A 19,583-nucleotide genomic window follows, 5' to 3' on the forward strand; every position below is an offset into this window, starting at 1 on the left:
GCACCATTAGTACACTATTTCCATAGTACAAGTCAGTAATGATGGTATTGTGTCTAAGCTTCTAAGCCTCAATGCAGTGGTTAAGTAAGGCCTAAACTCCAATAAACACACCACATACACAATGTTCTGCTATGCTTAAAGTGGGAAGTAAATGTACACAGCTGTGAATTGGGCCTTCAAAATATAAAACATAAAAGAGAAGATGAAGAATAAGGTTAATGCAGGGAATGCCATAATCCAAATAGGTCTTGATCCTCACCAGATAACACTTTTGGGTAAGAAATATTATTTTCAAAGTTATTTAGTAGCGACATATTCTGTGGGGATTCTTCAAACAATAGGACAAATACCTGCTGTACAACCAAATGCTAAATAAATCAGCATCATTCCTCATTCTATTTTAAGATTAAATTACAGCCAGCTCTTCTGGACAGAAAATTTAATTATAGTTATATAGTAAATTGCTGACTAGTTACTAATTTATGCAAAATTGTGCCAGTGGAGTTACTATATTAGTAAAAGAAGACTGTTGTGTTTATGCAAAGTCATAAACTTTGATTTAACACCAAACAATCATGTTGTTGTTTCAAAAGACTGTGTTGTAAATCTTAATGACCACAGTATAGGTTAGTAAGGTAAGATTTGTGACTGACAGTATCATGCTGTGTTAATCATACTATCTTTGTTACATTTATACTGTATAGAACGTTTCTATGCTTTTCCAGAAATTAATTGCAACAGTTATCAAGTTCTGCCATATCCTTAGACTCATTGGAGTCCATTAAGTTAATGGGATTTATGCTATTTGCCTATACCTATGGTATTGACTCACTGCTTACCCCAAAATTCACTGAGATATTGTTCAATAACATTCTTGGCCTATATTCAAACTACATATCATACTGGAAGCCAAGTGGGTAATTATCATAAAAAATAATCAATATATTAGCATGTCTGTATCCCTGAAGAGAAATCCCTGAAAGTCAGGGTGTCTTTACTTGAAGTACAACAACAAGCTATATATATATACAGTATATGCAAGAGTTAAGTGATCTTCATATCAGCATTGCACTCACTGTGTCAGATTGGCTAGTGACATTTCTACAGAGAGGAAAAAATGTTACAGCAGCCCTTGCTCTACTTGTGCTCATTGAGCAATTATGTCCTCTCCCCGAAGTTGCCATTGGAGAATGGCAATGCGTTTTTATTTAACAATACTTGGACAGAGCGTTTGTAGTCTAGACAGCTGACTCAAGACTTGTATGCAAAATTAGCAGGATAATCCAAGTTCACCTTGTGTGAAGGACACAGATATCCCAAAGAACAATACCTCATGCTATCATATTAAAGATAAACGCTGCATTTCTCTTCTATTTATATTTTCTTATAAACACAATGTACACTGCTCAAAAAAATAAAGGGAACACTTAAACAACACAATGTAACTCCAAGTCAATCACACTTCTGTGAAATGAAACTGTCCACTTAGGGCTCTGGTACACGGGGAGATTAGTCGCCCGCGGCAAAACTCCCTGCTCGCGGGCGACTAATCTCCCCGAGTTGCCTTCCCCCTGCCATCCCACCGGCGAACATGTAAGTCGCCGGCGGGATGGCAGACGCGGCGGCGCGATTTCACGCAAATCGCCGAAAAAGACTCGCGAGGCTTTTTCGGCGATTTCCCAAAATCGCCCCGCCGCGTCTGCCATCCCGCCGGCGACTTACATGTTCGCCGGTGGGATGGCAGGGGGAAGGCAACTCGGGGAGATTAGTCGCCCGCGAGCAGGGAGTTTTGCCGCGGGCGACTAATCTCCCCGTGTACCAGAGCCCTTAGGTAGCAACACTGATTGACAATCAATTTCACATACTGTTGTGCAAATGGAATAGACAACAGGTGGCTATTAGCAAGACATCCCCAATAAAGGAGTGGTTGTGCAGGTGGTGACCACAGACTACTTCACAGTTCCTATGCTTTCTGGCTGATGTTTTGGTCACTTTTGAAAGCTGGCGCACCGCCAGCTTTCAAAAGTGACCAAAACATCAGCCAGAAAGCATAGGAACTGTGAAGTAGTCTGTGGTCACCACCTGCACCACCTTTCACTCTAGTGGTAACATGAGACAGAGTCATACAAATGGCTCAGGTAGTGCAGCTCATCATGGATGGCACATCAATGCGAGCTGTGGCAAGAAGGTTTGCTGTGTCTGTCAGCATAGTGTCCAGAGCATGGAGGCACTACCAGGAGACAGGCCAGTACATCAGGAGACATGGAGGAGGCCGTAGGAGGGCAACAACCCAGCAGCAGGACCGCTACCTCCGCCTTTGAGCAAGGAGGAACAGGAGGAGCACTGCCTGAGTCCTGCAAAATGACCTCCTGCGGGCCACAAATGTGCATGTGTGTGCTCAAACGGTCAGAAACAGACTCCATGAGGGTGGTATAAGGGCCTGATATCCACAGGTGGGGGTTGTGCTTACAGCCCAACACCGTGCAGGACGTTTGGAAATTGTCAGAGAACACCAAGATTGGCAAATTCGCCACTGGCGTCCTGTGCTCTTCACAGATGAAAGCAGGTTCACACTGAGCACTTGTGACAGACGTGACAGAGTCTGGAGACGCTGTGGAGAACGTTCTGCTGCCTGCAACATCCTCCAGACCGGTTTGGCAGTGGGTCAGTAATGGTGTGGGTGGCATTTCTTTGGGGGGCCACACAGCCCTCCATGTGCTCGCCAGAAGTAGCCTGACTGCCATTATGTTATAAGGCAAAAGTTACACTATTACTGGATCCCCTTCTTGAGACCCAAAACAAAGTAGCAATTCTGACTCCTTGTCAGCAGGATAGCTGCTAGGCTGATTTGGAAACAATTATAACAACACACACAGCTCCTGGGTGCAGCTGCTGGCTTACAAACAGAGTAACAAGTCTGTAACTCGTTGGCAGCACAAAAGCTGCTAGGCAAACGTTTTTAAACTATTGTGACTACTCACAGCTTAGCTCCCAGGTAATGCTGAAAGTTTGCAAAGGTACTAGCTGTGTGAGAGATTTGATTGAACTGGCAAAGGGGAGTGCACGCAGGGGGTTTAAGAAACCTATGCCTGACTCTGATAGGCTGCGTGGCTAGTGCATGTTAACTCATTCCTCACTAGCCATCCAACAACTCACCCTGCAATCCTAACACATTAGGTACCGAGATGAGATCCTTAGACCCCTTGTGAGACCATATGCTGGTGCGGTTGGCCCTGGGTTCCTCCTAATGCTAGACCTCATGTGGCTGGAGTGTGTCAGCAGTTCCTGCAAGACGAAGGCATTGATGCTATGGACTGGCCCGCCTGTTCCCCAGACCTGAATCCAATTAAGCACATCTGGGACATCACGTCTCGCTCCATCCACCTACGCCACGTTGCACCACAGACTGTCCAGGAGTTGGTGGATGCTTTAGTCCAGGTCTGGGAGGAGATCCCTCAGGAGACCATCCACCACCTCATCAGGAGCATGCCCAGGCATTGTAGGGAGGTCATACAGGCACATGGAGGCCACACACACTACTGAGCCTCATTTTGACTTGTTTTAAGGACATTACATCAAAGTTGGATCAGCCTGTAGTGTTTTTTTCCACTTTAATTTTGAGCGTGACTCCAAATCCAGACCTCCATGGGTTGATAAATTTGATTTCCATTGATAATTTTTGTGTGATTTTGTTGTCAGCACATTCAACTATGTAAAGAACAAAGTATTTAATAAGAATATTTCATTCATTCAGATCTAGGATGTCTTATTTTTGTGTTCCCTTTATTTTTTTAAGCAGTGTGTTAGAGCTCTGTTACAGTGCTCAGCTGTTATGCCCCACTAAAAAGTTACAAGCACAATGTTAACATATATGCATGAAATATATATATATATATATACACAGTGGCTTGCAAAAGTATTCGGCCCCCTTGAACTTTCCACATTTTGTCACATTACAGCCACAAACATGAATCAATTTTATTGGAATTCCATGTGAAAGACCAATACAAAGTGGTGTACACGTGAGAAGTGGAACGAAAATCATACATGATTCCAAACATTTTTTACAAATAAATAACTGCAAAGTGGGGTGTGCGTAATTATTCAGCCCCCTTTGGTCTGAGTGCAGTCAGTTGCCCATAAACATTGCCTGATGAGTGCTAATGACTAAATAGAGTGTACCTGTGTGTAATCTAATGTCAGTACAAATACAGCTGCTCTGTGACGGCCTCAGAGGTTGTCTAAGAGAATATTGGGAGCAACAACACCATGAAGTCCAAAGAACACGCCAGACAGGTCAGGGATAAAGTTATTGAGAAATTTAAAGCAGGCTTAGGCTACAAAAAGATTTCCAAAGTCTTGAACATCCCATGGAGCACTGTTCAAGCGATCATTCAGAAATGGAAGGAGAATGGCACAACTGTAAACCTACCAAGACAAGGCCGTCCACCTAAACTCACAGGCCGAGCAAGGAGAGTGCTTATCAGAAATGCAGCCAAGAGGCCCATGGTGACTCTGGACGAGCTGCAGAGATCTACAGCTCAGGTGGGGGAATCTGTCCATAGGACAACTATTAGTCGTGCACTGCACAAAGTTGGCCTTTATGGAAGAGTGGCAAGAAGAAAGCCATTGTTAACAGAAAACCATAAGAAGTCCCGTTTGCAGTTTGCCACAAGCCATGTGGGGGACACAGCAAACATGTGGAAGAAGGTGCTCTGGTCAGATGAGACCAAAATGGAACTTGTTGGCCAAAATGCAAAACGCTATGTGTGGCGGAAAACTAACACTGCACATCACTCTGAACACACCATCCCCACTGTCACATATGGTGGTGGCAGCATCATGCTCTGGGGGTGCTTCTCTTCAGCAGGGACAGGGAAGCTGGTCAGAGTTGATGGGAAGATGGATGGAGCCAAATACAGGGCAATCTTGGAAGAAAACATCTTGAAGTCTGCAAAAGACTTGAGACTGGGGTGGAGGTTCACCTTCCAGCAGGACAACGACCCTAAACATAAAGCCAGGGCAACAATGGAATGGTTTAAAACAAAACATATCCATGTGTTAGAATGGCCCAGTCAAAGTCCAGATCTAAATCCAATTGAGAATCTGTGGCAAGATCTGAAAACTGCTGTTCACAAACGCTGTCCATCTAATCTGACTGAGCTGGAGCTGTTTTGCAAAGAAGAATGGGCAAGGATTTCAGTCTCTAGATGTGCAAAGCTGGTAGAGACATACCCTAAAAGACTGGCAGCTGTAATTGCAGCAAAAGGTGGTTCTACAAAGTATTGACTCAGGGGGCTGAATAATTACGCACACCCCACTTTGCAGTTCCAAAAAATGTTTGGAATCATGTATAATTTTCGTTCCACTTCTCACGTGTACACCACTTTGTATTGGTCTTTCACGTGGAATTCCAATAAAATTGATTCATGTTTGTGGCTGTAATGTGACAAAATATGGAAAAGTTCAAGGGGGCCGAATACTTTTGCAAGCCACTGTATATATATATACATACACATAGGTGGGTGCAGGCTTGCAGCCTAGCTCTGTTGGGAGCAAATAAAAAAAAAAAACCCCACTATTGTTTTCCCCAATCAGAGTGCGGGCTCTATTAGCCAGAACCTTTGGTGGTAGAAGCGATTTTCTGGTGATAGGTGCCATTTAATTTATAGCCTTTGTAAACCTCAGTTCTATATCTTATGAGAATGTAGTAATAACCCAGCCTGGATAAGGCAGTTAACAACTGAACATGTACAATTTTTGCAGTTATAAAAGACTCTGTCTCTCTTTAAGTACTTTCCCTGCAATACCAGAAAGTAAAATACAACTAGCTTTTACACTTTCCAACAAAGAAGTCTAAGAAAGTTCTGAGATTTCTCTTAAGATTGAGAGTATAAGCATTTTGTACTAAATCCGCTGGAATATGTCACTTTCAGAACACACAGCAATCTCTTATTATGACAGTGGTACAGCCTTATACCACTAAAAAAAAAAAAAAATGTACATTCCATCATTTAATGGAGGAAGGATGATGATGGGTTGGGAATAGGAAACAACTGGAGAAAGAAGGGCACATTATTTATGAAAGTTTAGGAGCAAGGAAAGAAATTTGAGAGATCAAAAGCACCCTCTCCCCTTGCCTTTGTTGTGGCATCTGAAGCCCTGGAGCACACCTATCTGAAACAGGAATAAATACAGGGCACTTAATGCACCTTAATCATTTAGCATCTAATAAAAAGTACACTAGTAAGAGCATACATTTGGGCACCCATGGGACACATCTCTTATACTGTAGAAGCAATTTGAACTTATTTGCCCACTTGATTGTCATTTGCAGTTTCAGAAGAGAACACAAAGATTTACACCTAACAAGATACAAACAAAGGGGGTGCAAAGTCAGTGTGGGGAAACAAAATGGAATTTACAAATGTTTTTGCAATTTCCATTTTCCCCTTTAGTAAATGAGCTCTAGTGTTTCATTCCTCCTGCTCACAGTGCCATGTGAGCCACTGTCACACGTAAACTGCATGAATTTAAAGCTGTTTTATACTCATTGTAATAACATCAAGATTTTGAGTCCATTTTTAGAAAAAAAATATAAAAATAAATATAATTCATTCAGCAGGGCTTTTGGGGGGGGGGGGCAGATAATGAATATACATTAACGAAGGTTTTACAAAGACAACCCAATAAACCTAGTGGATTCTTATTTAGCACAGCAGAGCTGATAGTAAATTCAGGACAATAAAAAACCACCTCCTACTTCATATAAGCATTTTATCACATCTAAATGGTATGTTAATTCATATTAACAATACAATTTTTTGTTGTAATGGTCTTTTAAAGGCTTACATATATGCATATATGTATGTATAATGTATATACACACACACATATATATAAATATATATATATATATATACATATATATAGTAGCAATTAACATTGTTACAGCTTGTATTACCTCAAGAGATTTTCTCTATTAGCAGTGTCAATTGTGCATGACATATAAATGACATTAGTGAAGGGCTTTGCGAATAAAAGGAGACAATAAAGAGTGACATTTCTTGCCACCATTCATTATGCAGCTCTTGGTCACAGCACTGTAGATGTGGAATTTCCCTGAGGTCTTTAGAGGTTTAATTGCTAGAGCAAGGATTAGAGGCTCTCTGGCTCTTTGAAGAGACAGTGATACATTATACAATACAGCTACTGAAGCATACGCAAGCACAGGAACCTAAATTCATTAGGCAATGCAGAGGCATGTCACTGCCATCTCATATCACCACTCAAATCTTAAGGAAGATTATCCTCTTAACCTCTTCTCTACTGGGGAAAACCAAATATGTCAATTTGAAGTCCCCTTGGATACTGGAATGAAATTTTAAGTAAAATGCCTCAGTGTTTAGCTCACATGGCCAGTGCGCAGTCATGTTTAATATACATAATTTTATTTATTAGAGAGCAAATAAGTTATGTGTTTTCAGACGAAAGAATGACTTACTGTATATACTCGAGAATAAGCCTAGTTTTTCAGCACCCAAAATGTGCTGAAAAACTCACCCTCGGCTTATACTTGAGTCGGGTGCCATGGGTCTCTCCAGACTAGCGCACTCTGTCCTTTGTGTGCAAAATAGGCCACCCACAACCAGACCCTCCAGTGCCCTGGCCTGCTCCCAGTTGCATTACTTATTTCCCCTTACGTGTCCTCTGGGGGGGAGTGAAGTGTGCTACCATCTTGCCAATTCGCAATGAACGTGAAGACAAGACTCATGTGACACTGGCGTCTTTTGCACTGAACACAGAGGTGCTGGCGAGTAAGGGAGGGAGGGAGTGGTTGCCTGCCTTCTTTCTAGTACTCCCTTCTACATTATCACTTGCTGCGGGCAGGGCCTTCTGATCTGAAGTCTGTGGGTGGATCTTCTAGACCAGTCCAGAGAAGTGGATCTTCTTGCTGCTGCTTTGGTGAGCTAACCTAACCTGCAGCAAACTTTGGGGGTGGGGGTTCAGTATTCCATAAGCTGCTTTACCAGGCAGCTTGTTTAATTTAATTTTATTCTTAAACCCCAAAAGTCTGTTTGCCCCTTTAGTTTGCTGTCCGACACTCTATGCTCACCCAAAGGCATAGACTCTTCTATAGAATCTGGCTGCAACTTTTTCACCTCCAGTTGCTTCATCTACCATCCTCACCTGTCCCATTCTGCACTAGACATTGCACTTCATATTCTATATAAACTATATATAGTTTTGAAGGATTTTAACTCTTTGTGTTTTAGCTTGGTTGCTGATTGAGCAAGTAGTTAGTACTCTTAAAGGAGAATGCAAGTCAAAATTTAAAAAGCATACTGCCCAATAGTCCTCCTATTGTTACAAAAAATGCCACACTTTTGGCTCACCTAATCAAATATTTACTTAGTCACACTTACTCACATTTTCTATCTGTTTTCTTGAACAGGTAGCCATCTTTAAAAAGGTATTCTCCCTTCCTTTCCCTCCTTGCTTCATACTGCACGTGTTTCATTCCTTCCTTCCGCTCCCCCCCCTCTGGCAGATCCGCTTCTGATTGGCTGGTGGGCATGTGTAGCTCAAAACAGGAGACAGGATCAAGTTACACACATGTGCATTGCTACTGAAAGCTGCCCTCCCTGTAAGCTGCCAGCAACGGCCTTCAGTAGCAATGCACATGTGTGTAACTTGATCCTGTCTCCTGTTCTAAACTACACATGCCCACCAGCCAATCAGAAGCGGATCTGCCAGAGGGGGGGAGGGGAAGAAAGGAATGAAACACACTTTCCTTGTCCTTTAAGGTATCATTGTTGATACCATATTGATTTTTTTGACCCTCTTCTCCACTTACAGAGCTAGTTTACTATTTGTTTTTTTTTAAATAAATATTTAAAAACAATTTTACATATTTTCCCCAACCTTGCGATTTGCTGCTCTTTGTACTCCCTCCCCTACCATGTTCTAGTATAATCCTAGAGCTCCCCTAACCATGCTCACCTTTTCTTGATTTCTCATGAAATGTTTCTTTAGCTTTAACTTTCTATTTAACATGTAGCCAGATTATAACTAAATTAAGACAAAACAGGAAAATACTTTTTATCCTTTATTGCACAAGTGGTATAACTCTCAGGGACCTATTTATCGCAAAGATTAATGAACTGTTCTGAGGTTTTCTCTCAGATATCACCTCAGAGAGAATACCATGGGTTTAGCTATACTGGTGCTGGACAATCAAATAACTCGGCAATCATTATTTGGAGCCAAAATATTTCATTAATAAAGCTCCCCAGAGCACCAAGTATGTTTTTAACAGTGGTATATACTGCTAGGATGGGTTTGTATAATTAATTTAATTAGCAGAGAGAGAGATTGGGCACCATGTAATACATTAACTGAAGCTGATATCTCCTGCCAATCATTTTATACTATATCATGCAGTATCTGAACACTGCTGTCTTCCAGAAATATCACACATGAACTTATTGTCTCACCACACTATAGTGATTTAATGCACTTTCCCATCCCTCATTCTGCTTTAACCTTTTCTCCCATGTCTCTCCACTCATGTCATAAATGCCTGAAGGATTTATAGCTTAGGTATTTAAACAGTCTGTAAAGTGGAGAATGGGAGCAAAGATAATGTAATGAGGAACTGAGTGAAGGCAAAAGACATATGAGACAGTAGCTGGATTGAGTGTATTTACCTTTGGACTTTTACTCACAAAAGAAAAATAAGATCATTGCATCAGGTATGCATCATGTCAAAAACTACAGGGCTCATATACGACCCATGCAGTTGCACTAAAATGTCTGCAGTCATTGCACAAATCATTACCACTTATTAAAGATGCTTGCATCCAAAGCTTGGGAATCCTGGAGCTACCACAGATAGCAGCAATTCATAGTTCCACAGCAGTTATTAAACACATCCAAAAAATAGAGCAGGAATCTAATAGATTTTAAGCTCCTTGGGGCAGGGACCTCATTCAAACTGTGTATTGAAAGCTCTTATCTATTGTTACTGTATCGCTTAAACAACTATTCCCCTATTTGTGATTACACCTTGTAAAACACTGTGTACAGATGTGGTGCTATACTATTCAAACACAGGAAATAAACACATACATTTTGATGGCAAACACTCAAACTGATGCAACCCTGACATCGCAAATTTTCTGTGTAACTGTTTGCATTTTGATGAATTGGATGCAATTGTGTCAGACAGTACTGTCTGTCAGTACTGCAGATACGTCACAGACTAGAGCTGCACCAAATAGTGCACTGGTTATTACAATTCCTCCATCAATGTTCATTTATAATTTTTCATGCAAATGCTGCAAAATATTTTTAGTCACATTTAAGGTTTATAACATAAATGTATCAGTATTCATTACTCTGTTTTTGTGACCCAGGCCTGGATTTGTGGCAAAGCCACAATGGTCCGGGCCTAGGGCGGCACAAACTTAGGGGCAGCATGCCGCCCAGCTGCAGCAACATTTTTAAAGATTGCTCCCATACAGAGCAATGGGGACCTCTCCCCACTGCTCCATATGGGACTTTTAACGTTGGCACATGCGCCCTCACAGGGGAGGGGTAGGGGGGCACAGAATGGGGGCCCCGGGGTGCCCCCAGTAGAAATCCGGCACTGATGGGACCTATGAGGGGGAATTTTGTGTCACATAATTAGAGCTTCACCACATGTACCCATGGTACATGGCCTTTTATTTATTGTTAAATAAAGATTTTATTCTTACTTTAAGCGCAATGGGAAGCAAATTGTGTAAACCATTCTATTTTGTGGTGCACAAAACAGGCTTGACATAAGGTAAAGCATTAACAGCAGCATTATACTTACAACTCAAAACGCTCTGTTCTCATTTCTTTGACTACATTCAAGTAGAGGTTCAGTGTAATGCAGCACACCCATGCAAGCGCACACCAGTCTATAAAAAGAAGTGTGTAATTAGTGTTTAGTGAACCATTTTTTACTCCTAAATATGACAATTATTTAGCTTGTAAACAAAATCAGTAAACATGTTACGTAATCAAGAATTTATAATATTCACTTACAGCCAAAGCTGCAAACATATCCTTGTAAGGATTAGACCTGGCTAGAACCGAGAACCTGGGTCATTAAGGTGCTGAGCTGTAATTTAGAGTAGCTGTATACCTGATGCAGATTTTGTTTATCCTGTGTCTTGAGTTCCTGTGTTCTGAAATTCTTAATTCTGTATTCATGTGTTTTCTCCTTGTCACGATTCTCTGGCTTTGGCCTGTTTAAAAAATCCTGCTTGTGTCAAGGCACCTGCCTTTCACTACTTTACCAAGCTTTACCATGTCTCCTGCCTGTTCTGAATCCTGTACTTAATAACTGAGTTTGTATATACGTTTCCTACCTACTCTGACCCTGTTCCATCTCCTGGATTCTGCATTAGTCTGCTGCCTGCCTTCTAGTACATTGTATATATATACCATATACTGTATCCTGATGTCCGGCTTATCTCCACTATGGGTCTCTACTATACAAAACATGCTCACACATCTGCTCATCTAAACAAAAGCTGCCACAACACAGTACACGTCCACAGATCTGCCCATCACATGATTGGTGTTTTTTATTCATTTCTATCAGAAGTAGAGACAAGAAGAGAGGGGCACTTTGTCTGCTGCTATTTTCTAGCAGACTGTAGTGGGGACAATATGCCCCATGTGGCACAACCCTAAGGTTCCATTTGTACCTTAAAGTACTGCTAAATATTTTAGAACTGTGTAAATAAAGGATAATAATGATGCCCTGTACAAGATCACTGGATATCAGTTTTACTGCACTGACAATCACTTGCTCGATCCACCAACTCAACCTCCATCATAACTATAAATTAATGGGAATACTCAAACTTTGAGGAATGCTCCTTTCTCCAATTTAGGGATATGGGATGCAATATAGTGGATGGCACATGCATAGAAAATGTCAAGAGAAATTTGCCTTAGAATTCTGTGAGACCTAACTGCCTATGATGTTGGCACCCACTTGTCTCACAACTGCTTTGAATCGTTACTTCTCTAGACCAAGGCATATATTATAACTTTCTATGGAACACTCTTAAGGTTTATATAAGTAATAAGCTTGTTTGTTTCATCCATGTTCTGAGCAGCAGATAAACCTCACAAAGTTGTAATCAGTTTAGACCTCCCGTTTGGCTGTTGATATGTTTGTTTTCAGTGTATTTTTAGTTCCCCAGTTTGAGTTACCAGGAGAGATCACCACACACAAACACTCACAGTGTGTGACTTTATTCCATCTGTTTTTCCTACCATCTCTGAGAGCAGAACATTTAGCAGTACTCACTGAAAACAAGCAATCCTCAATTATTTTACTAATTGTGGATTAGAAAGGAAAACAACATGACTTGTCACAATGAAAAGCTGTCAAGTAGCATTCACATTTATGTGCTGGCCCTTAGTTAGTAAGTGCATAATTACGTGCAACATTGATAATGGGTTTTTCGTTTTGATTAAGTTGCCTCTGTATAACTTTTATTAGATTTTTTCTTAATACCTCTCTGAACATAAATGCGTTAAAGCAGGTAAAGGCAATGTTAGCAGCTGTGGGATTAGCAACTTATTTCTAAGTATATGTACTAAACTTAGTTATAGAAAAAGATAACAAAAAGAAGACTAACAAATGGGGGTATTTTATGGGTGAAATGAGGTGTTATTATGGACCGAATATTGATTGTAGAGGGCCCAAGAGCACTATACTTAAAGGGGAAGGAAAGGTAAAAACTAAGAAAGGTCTATGTAAATACAGCCATAAGCACTTACAGTCCTCTATCAAAAGAAACACAGGATTGCTTGTCTATTTTTTTGTAAACATGATGTTCCAGTGTCTGACTTCCTCTCTTAGAAACATGCTTGATTCCCGTGGCCAGAGTCTGCACAGTTCTCTCATCTCTCCTGCTCCCCCTCCCCTTTCCACAAGAATGCTAAGAACTCCCTCCCTTAGGAATGTGTGATCTGAACTATAACGGTTAGCTGCAGGCAGGAAGCTACCGTACTTAAAAGGTATGGTAATGGTTTCTGCAGAATAAATATATTGTTCTAGGCCAGGGGTAGGGAACCTTGGCTCTCCAGCTGTTATGGAACTACCAGTCCCACAATGCATTGCAGGAGTCTGACAGCCACAGTCATGGTTAATTAAGGAAAATGCTTGCTGGGATTTGTAGTTTTATCACAGCTGGAGAGCCAAGGTTCCCTACCCCTGTTCTAGGCGGCACTAATGTGGCAAATCTATTGGCAGTAAAATGCCAAAATGGCTTTCCTTCTCCTTTAAAACTAGTTTACTGTTAAATGTGCTTAGAGAGAATAATTGTCCATTAGCATCTCTCTGCAGCCAAAACATTTGCATTCCAATTATTATTACTATTAACATGTGTTTATAAAATACCATTTTCTGCAGCCCTGTTAAATAAATGGGTATATACATTGGACAAAAGATTTATATAAAAAGAAACCAATAATTGATACAAGAGGTAAAGGGTAACTGATAAATGTAAATAGTGGTGCATGTGCAGTTGGAACATGTTAACATTAGACTTGAAAATGAAATAAACAATCCTACCTTGTGGATATGTATGTATTCTGTCACCCACATGATTTATGCAGAAGATACCCTTCCTGAGGCCTTTGCTCGCATGGACGGCGTAACTTTGCTGAGATATGCTGATGGCAGAGAGTTTACTCAATAAAACACTGCTTAATAATCAGGTGGTTCTTTAATCCAGGAATATTGCACAATACAAAGATTCTGGGGTTCAGAATGTCCAAAACAATCAACAGGTTCTATAGGTAAGAACTGGTAATTTTGCAGCTCTATCCAAACTGACTGAAACTGGATCTGAAACTAAGGAACAGCATGGGAGGGAACAAGCTAGTGGGCTGGACTAACAAACATTAAACAGCAGGGGAGTAAGGAATATACCAAAACACATATAATAACTGGCTGTAGTGACAGCACACTCCCCGTCTGGTATCTGTAGATACCACTATATAATTATAATTGCATATTATGCAACAACAAAATAATGTCCATATTAAAGATGACTTGTCCTTGGGACCTGAAAGACAAAATGAGAGAAGACACAAAATAAACATTAAACTTAATCTCTTCAAAAATCCTTTCAAGTGTCCATATCAGCTTGGCTTCTGTCATTGAAGTCATCGGAGATGTTCTTTCCAACACAAAACCACTCCTGGCTGTCCACAGGAGTCAGATGCCTTGAGGTAGGCAACTGCAGCTACGGCTTCGTTGGAAGCATCACAGAAGATGTGAATTTCTCTTTCTTTTATAAGGCTAAGGGAGCAAGAAAGATAGTTGCGTGGAATCTGAAGCTGCTTTAATGCCTTTAAGGAAAGCTTCCATTTTTCCCACTTGGGTTGTAAGTCCGCAGGCAGTGTAACATCCCAATCCACGCGATCTTCTGTAAGTTGTCTAAGTATAAGCTTCCCTTGAACAGTGATTGGCGCCGCAAAGCCCAATGGGTCATACAGACTGTTTACGGTTGATAGCACTCCTCGTCTTGTGAATGGCCTTTCCTCTGTAGAGACCTGAAATGTGAAGGTGTCTTGATTTACATCCCAATGGAGACCAAGGCTTCTTTGGGTGGGCAGTAGGTCCTTAGTTAAGTCTAGATCCTTCAAATCTGATGCGTGATCCTTGGGATCGAAGGCTTTCATCAATTCACTATTATTGGATACAATCTTGTGCAGTCTTAAGTTGGCACTAGATAAAAGGTGCTGGGTTCTTTTCAACAAGTTGATAGCTTCCTTTGGTGTTGACAAAGACTTGAGGCAGTCATCGACATAAAAGTCTCTCTCTATGAACTGTCGAACATCATGACCAAATTCTGCCTCACCCTCCTTGGCTGTCCTTCTCAGGCCATAGGTAGCCACTGCAGGAGATGGGCTGTTTCCGAAGACGTGAACTCTCATTCGATATTCAATCACATCCTCATCAAGATCATTGTTGCGATGCCAAAGAAACCGAAGGTAGTTCCTGTGGTCTTCTCGGACGAGGAAGCAGTGGAACATCTGCTGAACATCAGCCATAAATGCAACACGTTCCTTCCTGAACCGAACTAACACTCCTATGAGACTGTTAGTCAGATTTGGGCCTGTAAGCAGTACATTGTTTAGAGAAACGCCTTTAAACTGTGCGCTTGAATCAAAGACAACTCTGATCTGACCCGGTTTGCATGGGTGATAGACTCCAAATGATGGGAGATACCAACGCTCCTCTCCTGTCTTCAAAGGGGGAGCTGGTTCTGCATGGTTGTTGTCTAGGATCTTCTTCATGAATGCGACAAAGTGTTCTCTCATAATAGGTTTGTTACCTAATGTCCTTTTGAGTGAATCAAACCTAGACTTGGCTTGAGCACTGTTGTTTGGAAGGACGACTCTTGGACTGCGGAAAGGCAGAGGGGCGGTCCAACTATTGGAATCATCCTTAACAAACTCCTTGTCCATAATTTTGATGAATTCTTTGTCTTCTATGGAAGGAGCTATTTTATTGTCATTGCAGGTAGTATGAAAGATTGCACCACCGAAGTTAGGAGATAGGGACTTGTAACAAATGTCCTCTTCTGATCCACGTATGATCTGTAGGCTCGTGTTGGGTTTAGGCCTTATCTGATAATGACATGAGCACGATTTCCCAAAGAGCTCACCTCTGTCCTCCATCAGGTCTGTTTTGCAGGTATTCACTTTATAGGGTTTTCTAACCCTGTCTAAGCAAACTTCACCAATTAGAACCCAGCCCAACTCAAGCTTCTGGGCATAAGGGGCATCACTTGGTCCACTGGTTTGGTCTTGCACCTTGTGAACTCTTGGTATATCTCTCCCCAAGAGAATTAGAATTTCAGCACTCTCATCTAAGGGAGGTATCTTGTCTGCTATGCCCTTAAGATGTGGTTGATGACGTGCGGCATTTGGAGTGGGAATCTCTTCCCTGTTGTTTGGCAGTTGAGCACATTCAATAAGCACGGGGAGAGGTTTGTAGTCATCATTGTCAATAGGTGCTATCTGAAATCCACAAGCTGTTCTCCCTGATACACTCATTTGACCAGCACATGTACGTAAGGTGTAGGGATGAGCTTCACTTTGGATGTTGAAGCGCTTGAAGAACTTGGGACTTGCTAGTGACTTGTTGCTCTGGTCATCTAAGATAACGTACATTTTTACGGCCTTTTCTGGATGCCCAACGGGAGCGACCTTGACCAGACATATCTTAGCGCAAGATCTTCCGCACAATTCCTTGCCACAGACTTCAGTACACTTGGTGGACACAGGATTAGTCTGTTCCTCTGCACTCTCCCCGCCGTAATTCAGTGAGGGATTGTGGGAGTCACCATTGGAAGGAGCCTGCCTTGAGGGCCTTGAATGGTTGGCTGTCACATATTTGTCACTGTTACATTCAGAACACTTAATGACGGCTTTACAGTCCTTGGCAAAATGCTTGCTGGACGCACAACACCTATAGCAAATGTTATGATCTTTCAAGAATGTCTTTCGCTCTTCAAAGGGCTTTTCTCTGAACACACGACACTTTCTTAGTGGATGTGGTTTGTTGTGGATAGGGCAGGATAGATTAGGATCAAGATCAGTAGGTTTCCCTTTCCTTAGTTCTGGAGTGGCTATTGGCTTACTGGAGGAAAACCCGGTCTTCCTGACAGAGACAGTTTTCCTGAGATCCTTGTGTCGTCTTGCTATATCCCACGTAGCAGGTTCTGCAGTAGAATGGCTTCGATCTGGAGGTAGGAAACTTGGGTCATTTTTGACTCTAGCCATTTTCCTGATGAATCCACAGAAAAAGGAAAAGGGAGGAAAGAGAACCTGATGAAGTGACTTGTACTCTGCACCTACCATATTCCATTTATCTTTAAGATATTGAGGCAGTTTTTCTGTGATCGGATACAATCCGTAAGCAGTGTCCAGGCAGCAGAGACCTGGAAGATGTGGGTCTAATTTTGCTGTTTCCAATTCAAGGAGAAAGTCACTTAGCTCTTGGAGCTTGCGGTTATCTTTGCTGGAAAAGCTTGGAAAGTTGTAGAATTTATTGAGCAACGTACGTTCGATGACTTCGGGACTGCCATAGTCTCGCTCTAGTCTTTCCCACACCTGAATAAGTCCCCTGGCTGGTGCCTCAATGTTAACAGACTTGAGCAATCGAGCTTGCTCTGATGATTTCAGACCAAGCCATTTGATTAACAAATCAAGTTCTCCCATAGGTTCGATGTCCAGGTTCTTTATTGCTGCCCTGAACGTGGCTCTCCAACTTCTATAGTGCTCTGGACGATCGTCGAATTCTGTGAGTCCAGTGTTGAGGAGCTCGCGTCGAATCATGTATTTGGCGAATTCTGACATATCAGTTCTTTCTGTTTTTATATCGGCTGTTACTTCTGGTACTTCAACCTTAGGAGCTGTAGCAAGCACACACAACTGGTGCGGAGGGGGAAAAGGTGTTGCAGATGGGTTTAGACCAGACAAAGATTTTGGTTTTGGAGAAGATGAAGGCTGCCTCGTGGAGAATCCAGGGGTAAGTTTTGTTTCCCCTTCATCTCTAAGGGTGTGTCCTGTAGCATAAGCTGGTTCACTAGATTCCTTGGTTTGGCAGGTGTGCGGGTTTGTTAATTCAGCTGTTTGAGCTTCTCTAGAGCAAAACACAGGATTTTCAGTTCGGTGCACTGGAGAACTGTATGCAGCGTCTTCAATTGTAGGGAAAGTCGTTTTTCTGACTTCTTGGTCTAAGACAAACTGTAAAGTTCTCATTACTGGGTCTGCTGGGGTTGTCAGACAAGGACGATACACTTCCGGCTCTTCTTCTTCAAAGGCTTTCTCTAGAACATTTAGTTTTGCGATGGCTGCTGCTTCCTCTCTTTCCTTCTGGAGGACTTCTAGCTGTGCCTTGAGCGCTGCTTCCCTTTTGATGCATTGAGCTTGGACCTTGGCTGCCTCAGCTTCTGCTCTGGCCCTTATTATCTGGCTGCTTAGCGACGATTTCTGTGAAACGGAATGCAGTGATCTAGATAGTCCTTTAGACCTTCTAGAGGAAGTGGAGGCCTTGGATGCATTATCCTGTAACTGTGCAATTCTGGTCTCCATCCTGGATGTTGCTTGCAGGAAAGTAATTTGTCTCTGTTGGTCAATGATAGTAAAAGCATTCAGCTCTTGTAATGCTTCTTCCATACGAGCATTGGACAAGAAGGAAGAATATTTCTCTGCAAGTCTTTTATAGTTATAATAAGCAGTCTTTAGTCTTATTAGTGCATCAGTAAGTTGCAGTCTAGTATTGCCTGCCTCATCAGCAATGGTTATGCAGTGATCTGTTTTATTCCATAAGTCAGACAGACCATCATTAATTTCATCCTTTTGTGCCTCATACGTTTCTATGCGTTTAACAGATGGTTTAATTCTGCGTTTAGCGGTCTGTTCTGGTTCTAGTATGTCAGCTTCTTCAGCAGTAACAGGTATAGGTTCCTCTCTTTCTGATGAGGGATCCATTTCTGACAAATTACTCAGTTTATTAGCAAGATGCTATGCAGCAGTTCAATGCAGGCTATAGTCCTGGCAGCTAAACAGTTAAGTTGATTGCAGAGTCAGATATTGGTAAACACACTCTATGCTCTATGTGTGATGCTGGATCTCAGACAGCGCTGTTCTTAATGTTGGTACAGTTCAACACACACTTGAAAAATCCTGGGATACACCAGATTGCAGACAGTAATGATCTTCACTATGCACCCAGATATCACAGTAATACACTTTGCTAGCAGATCAACTAATTGCTCACATTGCACACACAAGGCTGCTGGAGATAATAAACTTGATAGCAGATACACACTGCGCAATCCTGTAAATGCTGATTCTTCACTACACAATACAGTTCTCTGGAAGGTTCTGCTGTACTTACAGTTTGTAGTGTAGCAGGCACATGGCTTGAGGGATGTTTTAGTTACCTCAGAGTAGATTGTAGATGAGCTCACAAGTTTCTCCAGAGATTATAATCCGACTGCAGAGATTGGATTATGGATCTTGCTGGATGGTACTCAGTTCTTACTATTCTGTCACCCACATGATTTATGCAGAAGATACCCTTCCTGAGGCCTTTGCTCGCATGGACGGCGTAACTTTGCTGAGATATGCTGATGGCAGAGAGTTTACTCAATAAAACACTGCTTAATAATCAGGTGGTTCTTTAATCCAGGAATATTGCACAATACAAAGATTCTGGGGTTCAGAATGTCCAAAACAATCAACAGGTTCTATAGGTAAGAACTGGTAATTTTGCAGCTCTATCCAAACTGACTGAAACTGGATCTGAAACTAAGGAACAGCATGGGAGGGAACAAGCTAGTGGGCTGGACTAACAAACATTAAACAGCAGGGGAGTAAGGAATATACCAAAACACATATAATAACTGGCTGTAGTGACAGCACAGTATGACATATTGCACCACTCCACTAAATTCCAGTGAGAACACCCTAGCCAGAGCAAGATTTGTGAATGTACCCACGTACAT

General features: G+C 41.8%; 1 protein-coding gene across 3 annotated transcripts in view; it reads right to left on the reverse strand.

Moving 5' to 3' along the window:
* The window catches only part of LOC116408821 (cyclic AMP receptor-like protein A), a 262,366-nt gene that overhangs the window by 145,618 nt on the left and 97,165 nt on the right, over positions 1-19,583 (reverse strand). For all 3 annotated transcript variants that reach the window (XM_031896805.1, XM_031896806.1, XM_031896807.1), the window contains one exon: positions 10,862-10,949. In XM_031896805.1, coding sequence (XP_031752665.1) covers positions 10,862-10,949 — 88 coding nt within the window. The remainder of the gene's footprint in view (positions 1-10,861; positions 10,950-19,583) is intronic.

The sequence above is a fragment of the Xenopus tropicalis genome, chromosome 2 (genome assembly GCF_000004195.4).
Source record: "Xenopus tropicalis strain Nigerian chromosome 2, UCB_Xtro_10.0, whole genome shotgun sequence".
NCBI classification, from domain to species: domain Eukaryota; kingdom Metazoa; phylum Chordata; class Amphibia; order Anura; family Pipidae; genus Xenopus; species Xenopus tropicalis.